Here is a 13456-nt window from a genome sequence, read left to right on the forward strand (position 1 = left end):
GTCCTTCTGTAGCCTCTCTACTTCTTCAAACCTACTTGACCGTCCACTCATCTTCATTTAGTCTGCAAACTTTGCAACAAAACCATTAATTCTGTCATCCAAATCATTGATATATAACTTAAAAAAAATCAGTCCCAACACATTCCCCTGTGGAACACCACTAGTTACCAGCAGCCAACCAGAAAAGGCTCCCTTTATTCCCACTCTTTGCCTCCTGCCAATAGCTTTATTCATGCTAGAATCTTTCCTGTAATACGACAGGCTTTGTAGCTTGTTAAGCAACCTCATGTGTGGGATCTTGTCAAAGGTCTTCTGAAATTCGAAATACATAACATCAACCGATTCTACTTTGTCAATCCTGCTTGTTATTTTTTCAATGTATTGCAACAGATTTGTCAGACAAGATTTTCCTTTGAGGAACCATGCACTATGGTCTATTTTATCATGTACCTCCAAGTACCCTGAGATCTCATCCTTAATAATCAGCTCCAACATCTCCCAACTACTATGGTCAGACTAACTGGCCCATAGTTTCCTTTCTTCTGCCTCTCTCCCTTCTTGAAGAGTAGAGTGATATTTGTAATTTTCCAGTCTTCCAGAACCATTCCAGGATCTAGTGATTCTTGAATGATCATTACCAATGCCTCCACAATCTCTTCGGTACATCATCTGGTCCAGGCCACTTATCTATCTTCAGACCTTCCTCTCCAGTAATGGTAACTTTATACAATTCATAACCCCTGACACCTGGATCTTCCACCATACTGCTTGTGTCTTCCACAGTGAAGACTGATGCAAAATAATTATTTAATTTGTCTGCCATTTCCTTGTTTGCCCATTACTATCTCTCCAGCATCATTTTCCAGTGGTCCGATATCCACCATCACCTCTCCTTTACACTTTAAGTATCTGGAGAAACTTTTGGTATTCTCTTTATTATTATTAGCTAGCTCAAATTCCTATTCCATCTTTACATCTTTACTTTCTTAATAACTCTTTTTAGTTGCTTTCTGTTGATTTAAAAAAACTCCTCAATCCTCTAACTTCTCACTAAGTTTTGCTCTATTATATGCCCTCTCTTTGGCTTTTATGTTGGCTTTGACTTCTCGTTAGGCACAGTTGGGTCATCTTTCCTTGAGAATACTTCTTCCTCTTTCGGATGTATATATCCTGTGCATTCCAAATTGCTTCCAGAAATTCCAGCCATTGCTGCTCTGCTGTCATCCATGCCAGTGTTCTTTTCCAATCAATTCTGGCCAACTCTTCTCGCATTCCTCTGTAATTTCCTTTACTCCACTGTAATATTGATACATCTGACTTTAGCTTCTCCTTCTTACATTCTGGGTGAATTTGATGATATCATGATTACTTTCCCCTAAGGGTTCTTTTACCTTCCCTCTAATCAATTCTGCTTCATTGCTCAACACCCAATCGAGAATACCTAATCCCTGAGTGGGTTCAAGCACAAGCTGCAATAAAAGCCAACCTTTCGGTATTTTAGAAACTCCCCCCTTGGAATCCAGTACCAACCTGACTTTCCCAATCTACCTGCATATTGAAATCCATGACTATTGTAACAATGCCCTTTTGTCATGCATTTTCTATCTCCTGTTGTAATTTGTAGACCACACCTTACTACTGTTTGGGGGTCTGTATACTATACAACTCCCATCAGGGTATTTTACCCTCGCAGTTCCTTAGCTCTGTCCATAATGATACAGCACCTTCTGACCCATGTCACCTCTAATGATTTGATTTCATTTTTTTTAAACAAACAGGGCAACGCCACACCCTCTACCTTCCTGTCTTTCCTTTCGATACAAGTATCCTTGGACATTCAGCTCCTAACTATAATCTTCTTTCAGCCATGCTTCAGTGATGCCGACAACATCATGCATGCCAATATGTAACTGCGCTACAAGTTCATCTATTCCGTATACTGCGCACATTCAAATATAAGACCTTCAATCCTGTATTCATCTTTTTCGAGTTTTGTCTGCCTTTTACGTTGCAACTCATCCTGTTGACTGCAATTTTGCCACATCAACAGCCTCTCCTCGCTACTTATTGCCCGTTTGTAAACCAGATACCACTTCTTCAGCACTATCATCCTACAATACTTCTTGCATTAAAATATACACAGCTCAGGATACTAGTTGCACCATGCTCATCTTTTTGATTCCTAACTTTATCTGAGGTCTTATCAATACCTGCCTCCACAATCTCTCCAGTAACTGTTCCCATCCCCCTGCAACTCTAGTTTAATCCCCACCGTGCAGCATTAAAAAACCTTCCTGCCAGGAAATTGAGGGAATATATATTAAGGCCTCCTTAGATCTGTTTTCTGCCATCAAATTATTTCCTCATAACACTCTTGAAGAGATGTTCATTATCCTAATCACTTTGTGCCAACCCTTTACTATGCTGGCATTCACTAATTTGTATTTTGTATTTTCTCACACGTGATGACTATAGAGCAGAGGTTCCCAACCTGGGGTCCAGAGACCCCTTGCTTAATGACATTGATCTGTAGCATAAAATAGGTTGGGAATCCCTGCTATAGAGGTACTGAGCAAAAATATAAGTTAGATGAGAACAATGATTAAACTTGGATATAACTAATTAACATCAGCAATTAATTTATATTATTTTGCTGATTTATTTCTCCCCAAATTCCTTACTATACCTGAGGTTTTATTTGTGTGTACTTTCTAATATCACATTTTCAAAAAATAAATCACATTTTACATTCCTATATCCACATTTATATTATAAATTGCTGATATAAACCAATAGTTTAACAGTTACAACTTCCCACTTCTAAATATTCTGCTTCACATCACCCCACGCACCAGCCTAATCTACAGAGGAACTCACTTAATCAAATTAATTTTATTTCTTTGCTTCCATATATTAAGTTTGTGACTTGCAGATAGTCTGGGATTTTACTAGACAGCAAAACAAAAAGTGTTCACTGTTATCATTAAAGTACAGGCAATTTAATATGAAAATCCTTAAGTGATGCAAGTGATTCAACATACATCTGCAAGCTGTTCAATTCTCCGCCTCTGCAGTCTGATTCATAGTGATGTTAACTACTCCTTAGCAAACTCTCTGGTCGCAACAATTTAATTCTATGTAGGTGTAATTTAACACCCTCACAAATACTTTAAAATAAATGGGATTTCATATATAATTTTAAGTTTAATACCAGGAAAGTTTTAAAAAAAAAGTTTTGGACAGGAAAAGTTTTAAACAAAGTTTTGGATTTAAAAAAATTAATTAGGTGCAAATTTACTTCCTGATGCATTATCCACTGTCCTTTTAATAAATTTAATTGTTCAGCAATGTTTGTTATATCACAGCTGTTGGACATTACAGATCTGCTGAACTGATACCTAATGCCAACAAGCACAGAAATGAAAAAGTTTGCCTCAGAGAAATCCCTGGATACTTGTCAGCAGTTTTCATTAAGGTTAGCACCAATTTTTCTAATGCTGACTGTAAATATTTGGATAATATTTAGAATCTCACATCCCTCCTCTCAATATTCATTTGTCTGTGTTTCTGATGGTTATTTGTGTAAACTTCTCACACCACAAATTCATGCTTCTGGTGGAAATGGTAGGATGATCCATCAGTTTTTCATTTTTTGACTTTAAGCTTATACTGAAGAGACATTTCTATAACCCTGCATCACTTTGTATCAGATTTCATAGGCAAAAGCACTGAAACACAGCAATTTCAAACATCAGAGCATTATTAAAAGGAAGCAGGGATTTTAATAAAAGAACTGCAAATGCTCACTTTGAACGAATTATCCCCTATGTTTAAATTTATCTTTGCGCAAGGTCTATTTCTCTTTATCACTCCTTATTACACAACCACCACAGAACAGCCCTGATACATTTTATACCGTTTTAATGTACTGCTGAGATTTCAAAAATGTCATTTAGAATTCACTATGCTTTTTACCAAGAGAAATACAACTGTGATGTTATCTCAGAAAACTTTTATTATCAATACAAAGTGACCACTGATTCAGCAAATATTGGATTAAAAATTGATGAGACACCAGAAAGCATAATCTGAAAATCTACTCTACAGAAAATAAACATATTGAGTACAAGGAAAATGCACGTATATACAATTACACATCCGTATGGAAGAAAGCTACAGTATTTTTATAAAACATCATAATATTTTGCTATTGATCATCTGATTTTTAAAAAGTTAATAAAATTCTCAAAACAACAGTATACATTTAGTAAATCAAAACACTGCAGATACTGGAACTTTAGAAACAGAAAATGCTGGAAATACGTAGTAGTTCAGCATTCGTGACAACACAAACAGAATGAACATTACACCTTTGTACAGATGCTGCCTGAACTGCTCAGTTTCTGCTTTAAGCCAAATTTTTGGTTTGCTAGTAAATAATTTGGGAGGGTTCAGTGATAAGGTGTGTGCAGCTGATTCATCCTTGTTATATTTTGTAATGTGTTATACTGTATATTGGAATGAACCTACATCAACTTCCATTCAATGTAACACACAAAATGCTGTGGAGGAACTCAGCAGGCCAGGCAGTATCTATGGAAAAGAGTAAACAGTCGACGTTTTGGGCCAAGACCTTCTTATAAATCAAGGTTCAGTTACATTGGAATCCTAACATCTCCATTTAGTTTCAGCAGACCTTAAAAATTTTGACCTCGGATACAAAGCCCCATGCATTCCACATTGTCATTCCTATGGACAAATATATAACGTAAGAGGAAGGAAAGCCAATAATCACATGGCATTTTATTTTGCTTTAGGCATGCCATATTTGTAATTAATCATTTTGACAAGTTTAAAAAATTCTTATATTTCTCTAATGTTGTCAGACCAAATTTCAATACACACCAGAGAAATTCTTAAGCAGTTCAAACAAGTTCCAAAAGAATTTAAATTGAAGAGCAAGCATGCTGTTGTCCTGTCATCACAATCAGAGCAAAATCAAACATCTGTTTGATAGATTAGTGGTGTGTAGTTTTTCCATGTATTCAACCTTTAGATTCCAAGCAAGGGGAGCAGTTTCCTTCATGATTTCACATTATCAGCACTAGCGGTTCTTCCATTAGAAAACAATTGTGGATGACTAGGAATTGGTTTGTTCTCTGGATATTTTTAGTTTCATGTAGGAATTGCTTTCCTTTACAGGTGGATTCCCAGAATTCTTTTTTTCCTTCATGATTATGGAGTTCTTATGTCCAGAGGCAACACCAGCTAAAATAAATGTTAGTGAGTTTCAGGTATTTCATTTATTAAATAGGACATCAAGTGCATTAATAGACCATTTCTAACAATCCACAGGATATCCATCCTCCTCTCAACAAATTTTACCTTGCCTAATCCTATCAGCATAACCTACAGTCTCCTCCCTTGTAAGCTTATCTACTACCAGTAAACTGCATTCAAAATATTCAACTACTCCATGTGGTAGCCACTAGCACATTTCCCATTTTTATCAGTACCTAATGGACTTCCCTGTCTTAAGCTAATAGCTTCTATTTTGGCTTTCCTAATGTCAATCTTTTCAGAATCAGGTTTATTATAACCGGCACATGACATGAAATTTGTTAACTTAGCAGCAGCAGTTCAATGCAATACATAATCTAGCAGAGAAAGAAAAAAAAAACAAAATAAAACATAATAATAAACAAGTAAATCAATTATGTATATTGAATAGATTATCTTTAAAATGTGCAAAAACAGAAATACTGTATATTTAAAAAGTGAGGTAGTGTCCAAAGCTTCAATGTCCATTTAGAAATCAGATGGCAGAGGGGAAGAAGCTGTTCCTGGTGCCTTTAGGCTTCTGTATCTCCTACCTGATGGTAACAATGAGAAGAGTGCATGCCCAGGGTGCTGGAGGTCTTTCAGAAGGGACGCTGCCTTTCTGAGACACATCTTCCTGGGTACTTTGTAGGCTAGTGCCCAAAATGGAGCTAACTAGATTTACAACATTCTGCAGCTTCTTTCAGTCTTGTGCAGTAGCCCCTCCATACCAGACAGTGATGCAGCCTGTCAGAATGCTCTTCACTGTACAACTGTAGAAGTTTTTGAGCATATTTGTTGACATGCCAAATCGCTTCAAACTCCTAATAAGATACAGCTGCTGTTTTGCCTTCTTTATGACTACATCAATATGTTGGAACCAGGTTAGATCCTCAGAGATCTTGAGACCCAGGAACTTGAAGCTGCTCACTCTCTCCACTTCTGATCCCTCTATGAGGATTGTTACGGGTTCCTTCGACTTACACTTCCTGAAGTCCACATCAGCTCTTTTGTCTTACTGACATTGAGTGCCAGGTTGTTGCTGCAGCATCATTCCACTAGTTGGCATATCTCACTCCTGTACACCCTCTCATCACTACCTGAGATTCTACCAACAGTAGTTGCATCGTCAGCAAATTTATAGATGGTATTTGAGCTATGTCTAGCCACAGTCATGTGTACACACAGAGTAAAGCAGTGGGCTAAGCACACACCCCTGAGGTGCGCCAGTGTTGATCGTCAGCAAAGAGGATATGTTATCACTAATCCACACAAATTGTGGTCTTCCAGTTAGGAAGTCGAGGATCCAATTACAGAGGGAGGTACAGAGGCCCAGCTTCTGCAACTTCTCAATCAGGATTGTGGGAATGATGGTATTAAATACTGAGCTATAGTCGATGAACAGCACCCTGACCTAGATGCTTGTGTTGCCTAGGTGGTCTAAAGCTGTGTGAAGAGCCGTGAAGATTGCGTCTGCCATTGACCTATTGTGATGATAGGCAAACTGCAATGGGTCCAGGTCCTTGCTGAGGCAGGAGTTCAGTCTAGTCATAACTAACCTCTCAAAACAAGGCAGAAGCTTTTGGAACTTCAAATTATTAATTTATTTCTCTCCTCCCAACTCTTTATTCACTTTTCTTGGTAAGTATAACTATGCAGTCCCCATAGTTTTTTTCCGCAATTTTTTTCTGGAGTCTAGATCCTTCTTATAAAACATAACCAGAAATGTAGGCAGTATTCCTATAGTGGTCTAATTAATTTCTATGCAAATATAGAATAACCTCTCTAAAATTTAGTTCCATTAAAACAGGGATTGCCAACCACTTTCATGACATGGACCCGTACTATTAATCAAGGGGTCCACGGTCCCTTGTTGGGAACGCTGCATTAAAGGATCCTTACTGATTGCTATTCTAATGGCTCTTCTTACTTTGCTGATGTGTATAGTTGAACTCAGATTCCTTAGGTCCTCTGTCCTAGATATTTCTTCAAAATAATATGAATATTTTCTTATAAAAATGTAGTGTATCACATTTATGAGGAAATCTGCAGATGCTGGAAATTCAAGTAACACACATCAAAGTTGCTGGTGTACACAGCAGACCAGGCAGCATCTCTAGGAAGAGGTACAGTCGACATTTCGGTCCAAGACCCTTCATCAGGACTCAGGTCTCGACCCGAAACATAGACTGTACCTCTTCCTAGAGATGTTGCCTGGCCTGCTGCATTCACCAGAAACTTTGATGTGTGTTGCGTGCATCACATTTACCTGTCCTGAAATATCCTTGCATATTATATGTACATTTACTTTACAAATGTATTAATGTCTGGCAATTTGTTCCAAGTATTGATTGGAACTTGTGATCTTGTTTTATCTGCAAAGTCATTTGACATAGTTAGGCAGAAAGCACCACTATTTTGTGAATGGTTAACAGTTAACCAATACCCCCTTTTGGAATTTTGCCTTTCAGAAGCAATGATACATTTTAAGTTGATTTTGTGCAGGTACTGTATAATAACCAAATTGAAAAAATAATGGTTCTTAAAGTATAGAATAAATACACAGTAGGGAATACAGTCTCCACATTATGCCACAGCCAATAAAAAGTCTTCTTTGTCTATCTGAAATAGAAGGTTATCCATCACAGGTTATTTATTTTATGTTGTGAATAAAGCAGAGTTTGTTAGATAATTTATGGAAATTATTTAAAAAAATAAAATTACATTTCTATTTAATTTATTAGATCTACTACATCATGAACATTTAACATAATTTTTCTTAATTTACAATGGCAAACTCAAAAAAATTAAGCAACTTGATTTTTTGACCATAACTGAGTCTACTGACATTGTTGCTGCAGACTCCGAAGACAGGTAAGGCAGTAATTTAGGATTCATTTTGTCAGCTTTTGATTTTTTTTGGTTGTTTTGCATGTATTCAATGGAATGGCTATTTGTCATTATGTAGCAAACACTATGAAATAGTAGGATTTGGCATGACTACTTTTAACGGTGTTTGTGCATCCCGAGTCCACTAATGAAATGTTTCAATTATATCTCACAAGAAGATTGAACTTTTGGAAAAAATCAAAGGCTAGAAATTCTTTCACATCACGTTGGCGGGGGGCGGAGGGTGGTTGGAATAAACAGCTGCTGTTGAAAATGGCTTAGCACTGTGGAGGGCAATTTTGCACACATTTCTGGGTATTCATGCACCAGTCAGGAAAGTAATGAAGTAATTTCCTCATTTACCGGCAGAATTTTCATGTTCTCTTGCAGTTTCATGCCCCCAGCATAAAATTCCCTAACAGTCAAGCCATATGCAAAATTTGTCTTCTGTGATATTTTGAACCTCTTTGGTTTGAAAAGAGACAATTCTTATTTACTCAAACTACATTTTTGCCTGCACTGAGAACTTAAACCTCCCATATACCTTCATACATGTGCCTTCACTGCTTTGCTGATACATCACAATGCTTAGCTTCCTAGGCTTAGAACCATTTCCAAGTGCTGTTAATCTCCACAATATCCCGCTCATACTGCTCACTGTTAAATATTCTCCAAATACAACATCAATAAGCAGGCGAAGACACTGCTATTTGCCTCCACTGCAGATATTTCATAATGCAGGCGTTCATGACCTTCAAAAGATTATCCTAGCAACCTCGTGCCAGGGATACCTGTCCTTAAGCTCTGAAACGCACCTACAGGCTCTTCCACAATACATCAAAACAGAATAAATATGATGCTGAAGTCAGCCAAGTTTTGTTCAGTGCAATATTACATAGGGGTAAATCCAACAGCTGTGTTTTGACAATGTCACACAGGGAGTCTTACTTTCTTATGTAACTTGTATAAACAGCACTAGAGTATGCCAGAAGTCTGTTAAATATAGAAGCAGAGTATAGGAGGAGAAGAAAGTTATTTGACTCCTCAAGCTTTGCTCTGCATATTCAATATGATCATGGCTGATCACCAAAATTCAATGTTCCAGCTTTCTTCTCATATCTCTTAATCCCTCTAACCAAGAACAATATCCACTTCACTTTAATATATCTAATGGCTGGCTTCAACTGCTTTCTGTGGGAAAGATTTCTGCTGGTTCAACATCTTCAGAAGCAATTCCCCCCTCACATGTCAGCCTTAATGGCATAGCCTTAGACTGTTGGACTTCTCAGCTATTGGGAACACCTGTCCTGCCAGCTTGTTTGAATATTGTAAATTTTCTCTAGTTCCTTGTGAATTCAATTACATTTATAATCACATCTCTTACTGTACAACATTCTTGCCAACAAAGGAAGCAGTCTGGTTAAGTTTTTGCTCAATTCCCTTTGTAGTAAGAACTTTCTTCTTTGGATAGGGAGAGCAAATCAATGCCACTGCTGGCAACCTGGCACGGTTTGTTATCCTTATATGACATGCCCTCCAATCAATCCAATAATAATGCTCCAAAAAGTCAAAGAACTGTATTCGATCTTTTAGCAACTAACGAAGCGTACAATCTTGAAGTGATGCAATTAAGCAGTCAACAGAGGTCCCCAGCTCCAAATGGCCCAGAGCTAAACACAAATAAATAACTAAACAGTTCGCTTTTACTACACCCCCACCCACATGACTAGTTAAGATAAAAAACATAATAAATGTGGAACACAAAATACTATACATGAAAACAGATAGAAAACAGATGCACGGCTCCTACAATGCATATTATACTTAAGGAAGGGTCTCACGATGACACTGTAAGTTTGGGGTAAGACATCCCTGCTCCGAGACATAAATCCACTTGCCATGAAGCCAGCATACAATTTGCCTTCTTAATCACCTGCTGCACCTGTAGGATTACCTTCAATTGAATGATACCCAAATAAATCCAGTCTATTTCACTTTCACTAATTTATCATCATTTAGTAATTATCTGCCTTCTTCTTATTGCTGCCAAACTGGAGAACCTTGCATTTATCCAGGTTATACTGCATCTGTTATGTACATGTCTACTCCCTCAACAATTCAAAAGAAGCTGCAATTCTCTGCACCCTCCTCAGGGAAAGGGGAACATCAAACCATTTACCTTGCTATGAGACAGAATCAGGGATGCAAATGTCAGAGACAGCGTCAAGGTGTCTCACCGTCCTTTTAAGCCCACCTCAGCTCTCAGTTGAGCCAGTGGATACACTGGGTCTTACATGGTCTTAACAGTGTTGAAGAACTTGTGCATGTCATGCTTATCAACAAGTTACTGGACCTTCTGCAATCTTTCCAACCCACCATCTATTCATTTGGTCATTCTTCCATAAGACCATAAGACAAAGGAGCAGTCGGCCATTTGGCCCATCGAGTCTGCTCTGCCATTTTATCGTGAGCTGATCCATTCTCCCAGTTAGTCCCACTCCCCCACCTTTTCACCATAACCTTTGATGCCCTGGCCTCAGATACCTATCAATCTCTGCCTTAAATACACCCAATGACTTGGCCTCCACTGCTGCCCGTGGCAACAAATTCCATAGATTCACCACCCTCTGACTAAAAAAATTTCTCTGCATTTCTGTTCTGAATGGGCGCCCTTCAATCCTTAAGTCATGCCCTCTTGTACAAGACTCCCCCATCATGGGAAACAACTTTGCCACATCCACTGTCCATGCCTTTCAACATTGGAAATGTTATAAGGTCTCCCCTCATTCTTCTAAACTCCAAGGAATACAGTCCAAGAGCGGACAAACGTTCCTCATATGTTAACCCTCTCATTCCCGAAATCATTCTAGTGAATCTTTTCTGTACCCTCTCCAATGTCAGCACATCCTTTCTTAAATAAGGAGACCAAAACTGCCCATAGTACTCCAAGTGAGGTCTCACCAGTGCCTTATAGAGCCTCAACATCACATCCCTGCTCCTACACTCTATTCCTCTAGAAATGAATGCCAATATTGCATTCGCCTTCTTCACTACCGACTCAACCTGGAGGTTAACTTTAAGGGTATCCTGTACGAGGACTCCCAAGTTCCGTTGCATCTCAGAACTTTGAATTCTTTCCCCACTTAAATAATAGTCTGCCTGTTTATTACTTCTGCCAAAGTGCATAACCATACACTTTCCAACATTGTACTTCATTTGCCACTTCTTTGCCCATTCTTCCAATCTATCCAAGTCTCTCTACAGACTCTCCGTTTCCTCAGCACTACCGGCCCCTCCACGTATCTTTGTATCGTCAGCAAACTTAGCCACAAAGCCATCTATTCCATAATCTAAATTGTTGATTTACAATGTAAAAAGAAGCGGCCCCAACACGGACCCCTGTGGAACACCACTGGTAACCGGCAGCCGACCAGAATAGGATCCCTTTATTCCCACTCTGTTTCCTGCCAATCAGCCAACACTCTATCCACGTATGTAACTTTACTGTAATTCCATGGGCTCTTATCTTGTTAGTGGCCTCATGTGTGGCACCTTGTCAAAGGCCTTCTGAAAATCCAAATATACAACATCTACTACATCTCCCTTGTCTAGCCTACCGGTAATTTCCTCAAAAAAGTTAATTCTTCTAATTAACTTTACTTTTCAGCTACCTTTAAAGTTGTTTTTCCTCCTCCCTTGCTGTACGGTGATGTTTTCAAACCAAAAATGCCTTGTTTGTGGTTAATTAACTAGATTTTCAGGTTATTTTCATTAAACCAGTCCCAGACTTTCTGGTAGAAAGGCCAAGAATCTCCGCACAAATATTAATTATGACAGACAATTCAGATGCTGGGGACACTTTGCAGCTGGTTGGTAATTGTCAGCTTACCTGCAGGGTGCTCTGTGGGTGTGAGTCCTTGTGGTCTTAAAATGTTGATTTACTTTTCACAACATTTCTGCTCCTGCTGTCATTTTCGGCAAGGATACAGAGTGAACAGAACAGAAGCACGCACATATGCCAAGAGGAGCACGCTACCTCCTAGTCAACACACCTGTTCATGCAAACACCAACACCACCTGTATTTAATCTGCAGGACCCACAATGAACCCATCATAGGAAAAACCCTGAGAATTGAAGTGGAAGCAAGTCATCCTCAGCCCTGAAGGGTTTCTGCTTAAGAAGTATTTAATATTAACTGGAATCGAAATGGAAGGTCCTGCCCAGGGATCTCCGACTGAAACATCGACTGCACGCGTTTCCATTGCTACTGCTTGGCCTGCTGAGTTTCTTCAGCAGTTGGTGTGTGTTGTTTGGATTTCCAGCATCTGCAGATTCTCTCTTGTTTATGAACATTTTCATTACATTTTATAGGCTTTCGTGAAATGTACTTTTAAATCTACCAATATTCTCTATTTCTGAGTTTCATTAATAACAAAACTCCAATCATTCTCAACTATTATTAAACTCTTGAGTAATCATTTTCAACACAAACAGTAGAACTATTTCAAACCACAAAAACTTGAGTATTTATATGTAGTTTTTCAAAATAAGTTCCATTAATATTAATTAAAAATGCAAGATTTTTCCCCAAAGTTGTCAAACAACAATTTTGCCCCATACAGATTCTTGTGGATGGCCCTGCACTTGATTTTAGTGTGAGAATGACTTGAGGTTATTGCAGTAATGGAGCAGACTCCAGCCCCGCCGCGATTGTAACGCTCACTTACACCGAGCACTCAGTCTTATTTTTGCGCAATTTCGGCGGCCTGGGATTGTACGTCAGCGGCGCTGCTTTCGACCCTAGCCCATCGCCCGTCAAATTTCCCGTGTCGGTGCCTATGGTGCGGTCGCAGGCTTCCTTTAATTTCCCTTCCGTCTCCACCGCCGTGGTCAGGTGACCGCTCATCGTAAAAGCAAAAGCTTAGTAACCGAGCCCACGTTACTTCACCGACACCGCCTGAAAGCACAAGGCCGGTCACCCGGCAACTCCGCTCCTGGTTCCCATGGTAACCGGAGACGCGGCCTACTGTGAAAATCAAGCTTTGCGTCAGACTTTTCCGCAAATCATCGGCACAAGAGATTTTGCATTTGCTGTAAATCTTAAGCATTAACCAGTACAGGAGGAACTCAGCTGGTCAGGCAGCAACAATGGACTGATGAAGGATCTCGGCCCGAAAAGTCGACTTCATTTCCATAGATGCTGCCTGACCCGCATGCTGGAGGAACTCAGCAGGTCGGGCAGCATCA

At 39.0% G+C, this 13456-nt stretch overlaps 1 protein-coding gene across 1 annotated transcript in view; it reads right to left on the reverse strand.

Moving 5' to 3' along the window:
- Positions 1-13456, reverse strand: part of btbd16 (BTB (POZ) domain containing 16) — a 127935-nt gene extending 114479 nt beyond the window's left edge. Inside the window, exon 1 of the mRNA XM_063071117.1 lies at positions 12937-13456. Within this exon, the coding sequence (XP_062927187.1) occupies positions 12937-13115 (179 nt within the window). The 5' untranslated portion in view covers positions 13116-13456. The remainder of the gene's footprint in view (positions 1-12936) is intronic.

This window comes from Mobula hypostoma, chromosome 19 (genome assembly GCF_963921235.1).
Source record: "Mobula hypostoma chromosome 19, sMobHyp1.1, whole genome shotgun sequence".
Lineage (NCBI taxonomy): Eukaryota > Metazoa > Chordata > Chondrichthyes > Myliobatiformes > Myliobatidae > Mobula > Mobula hypostoma.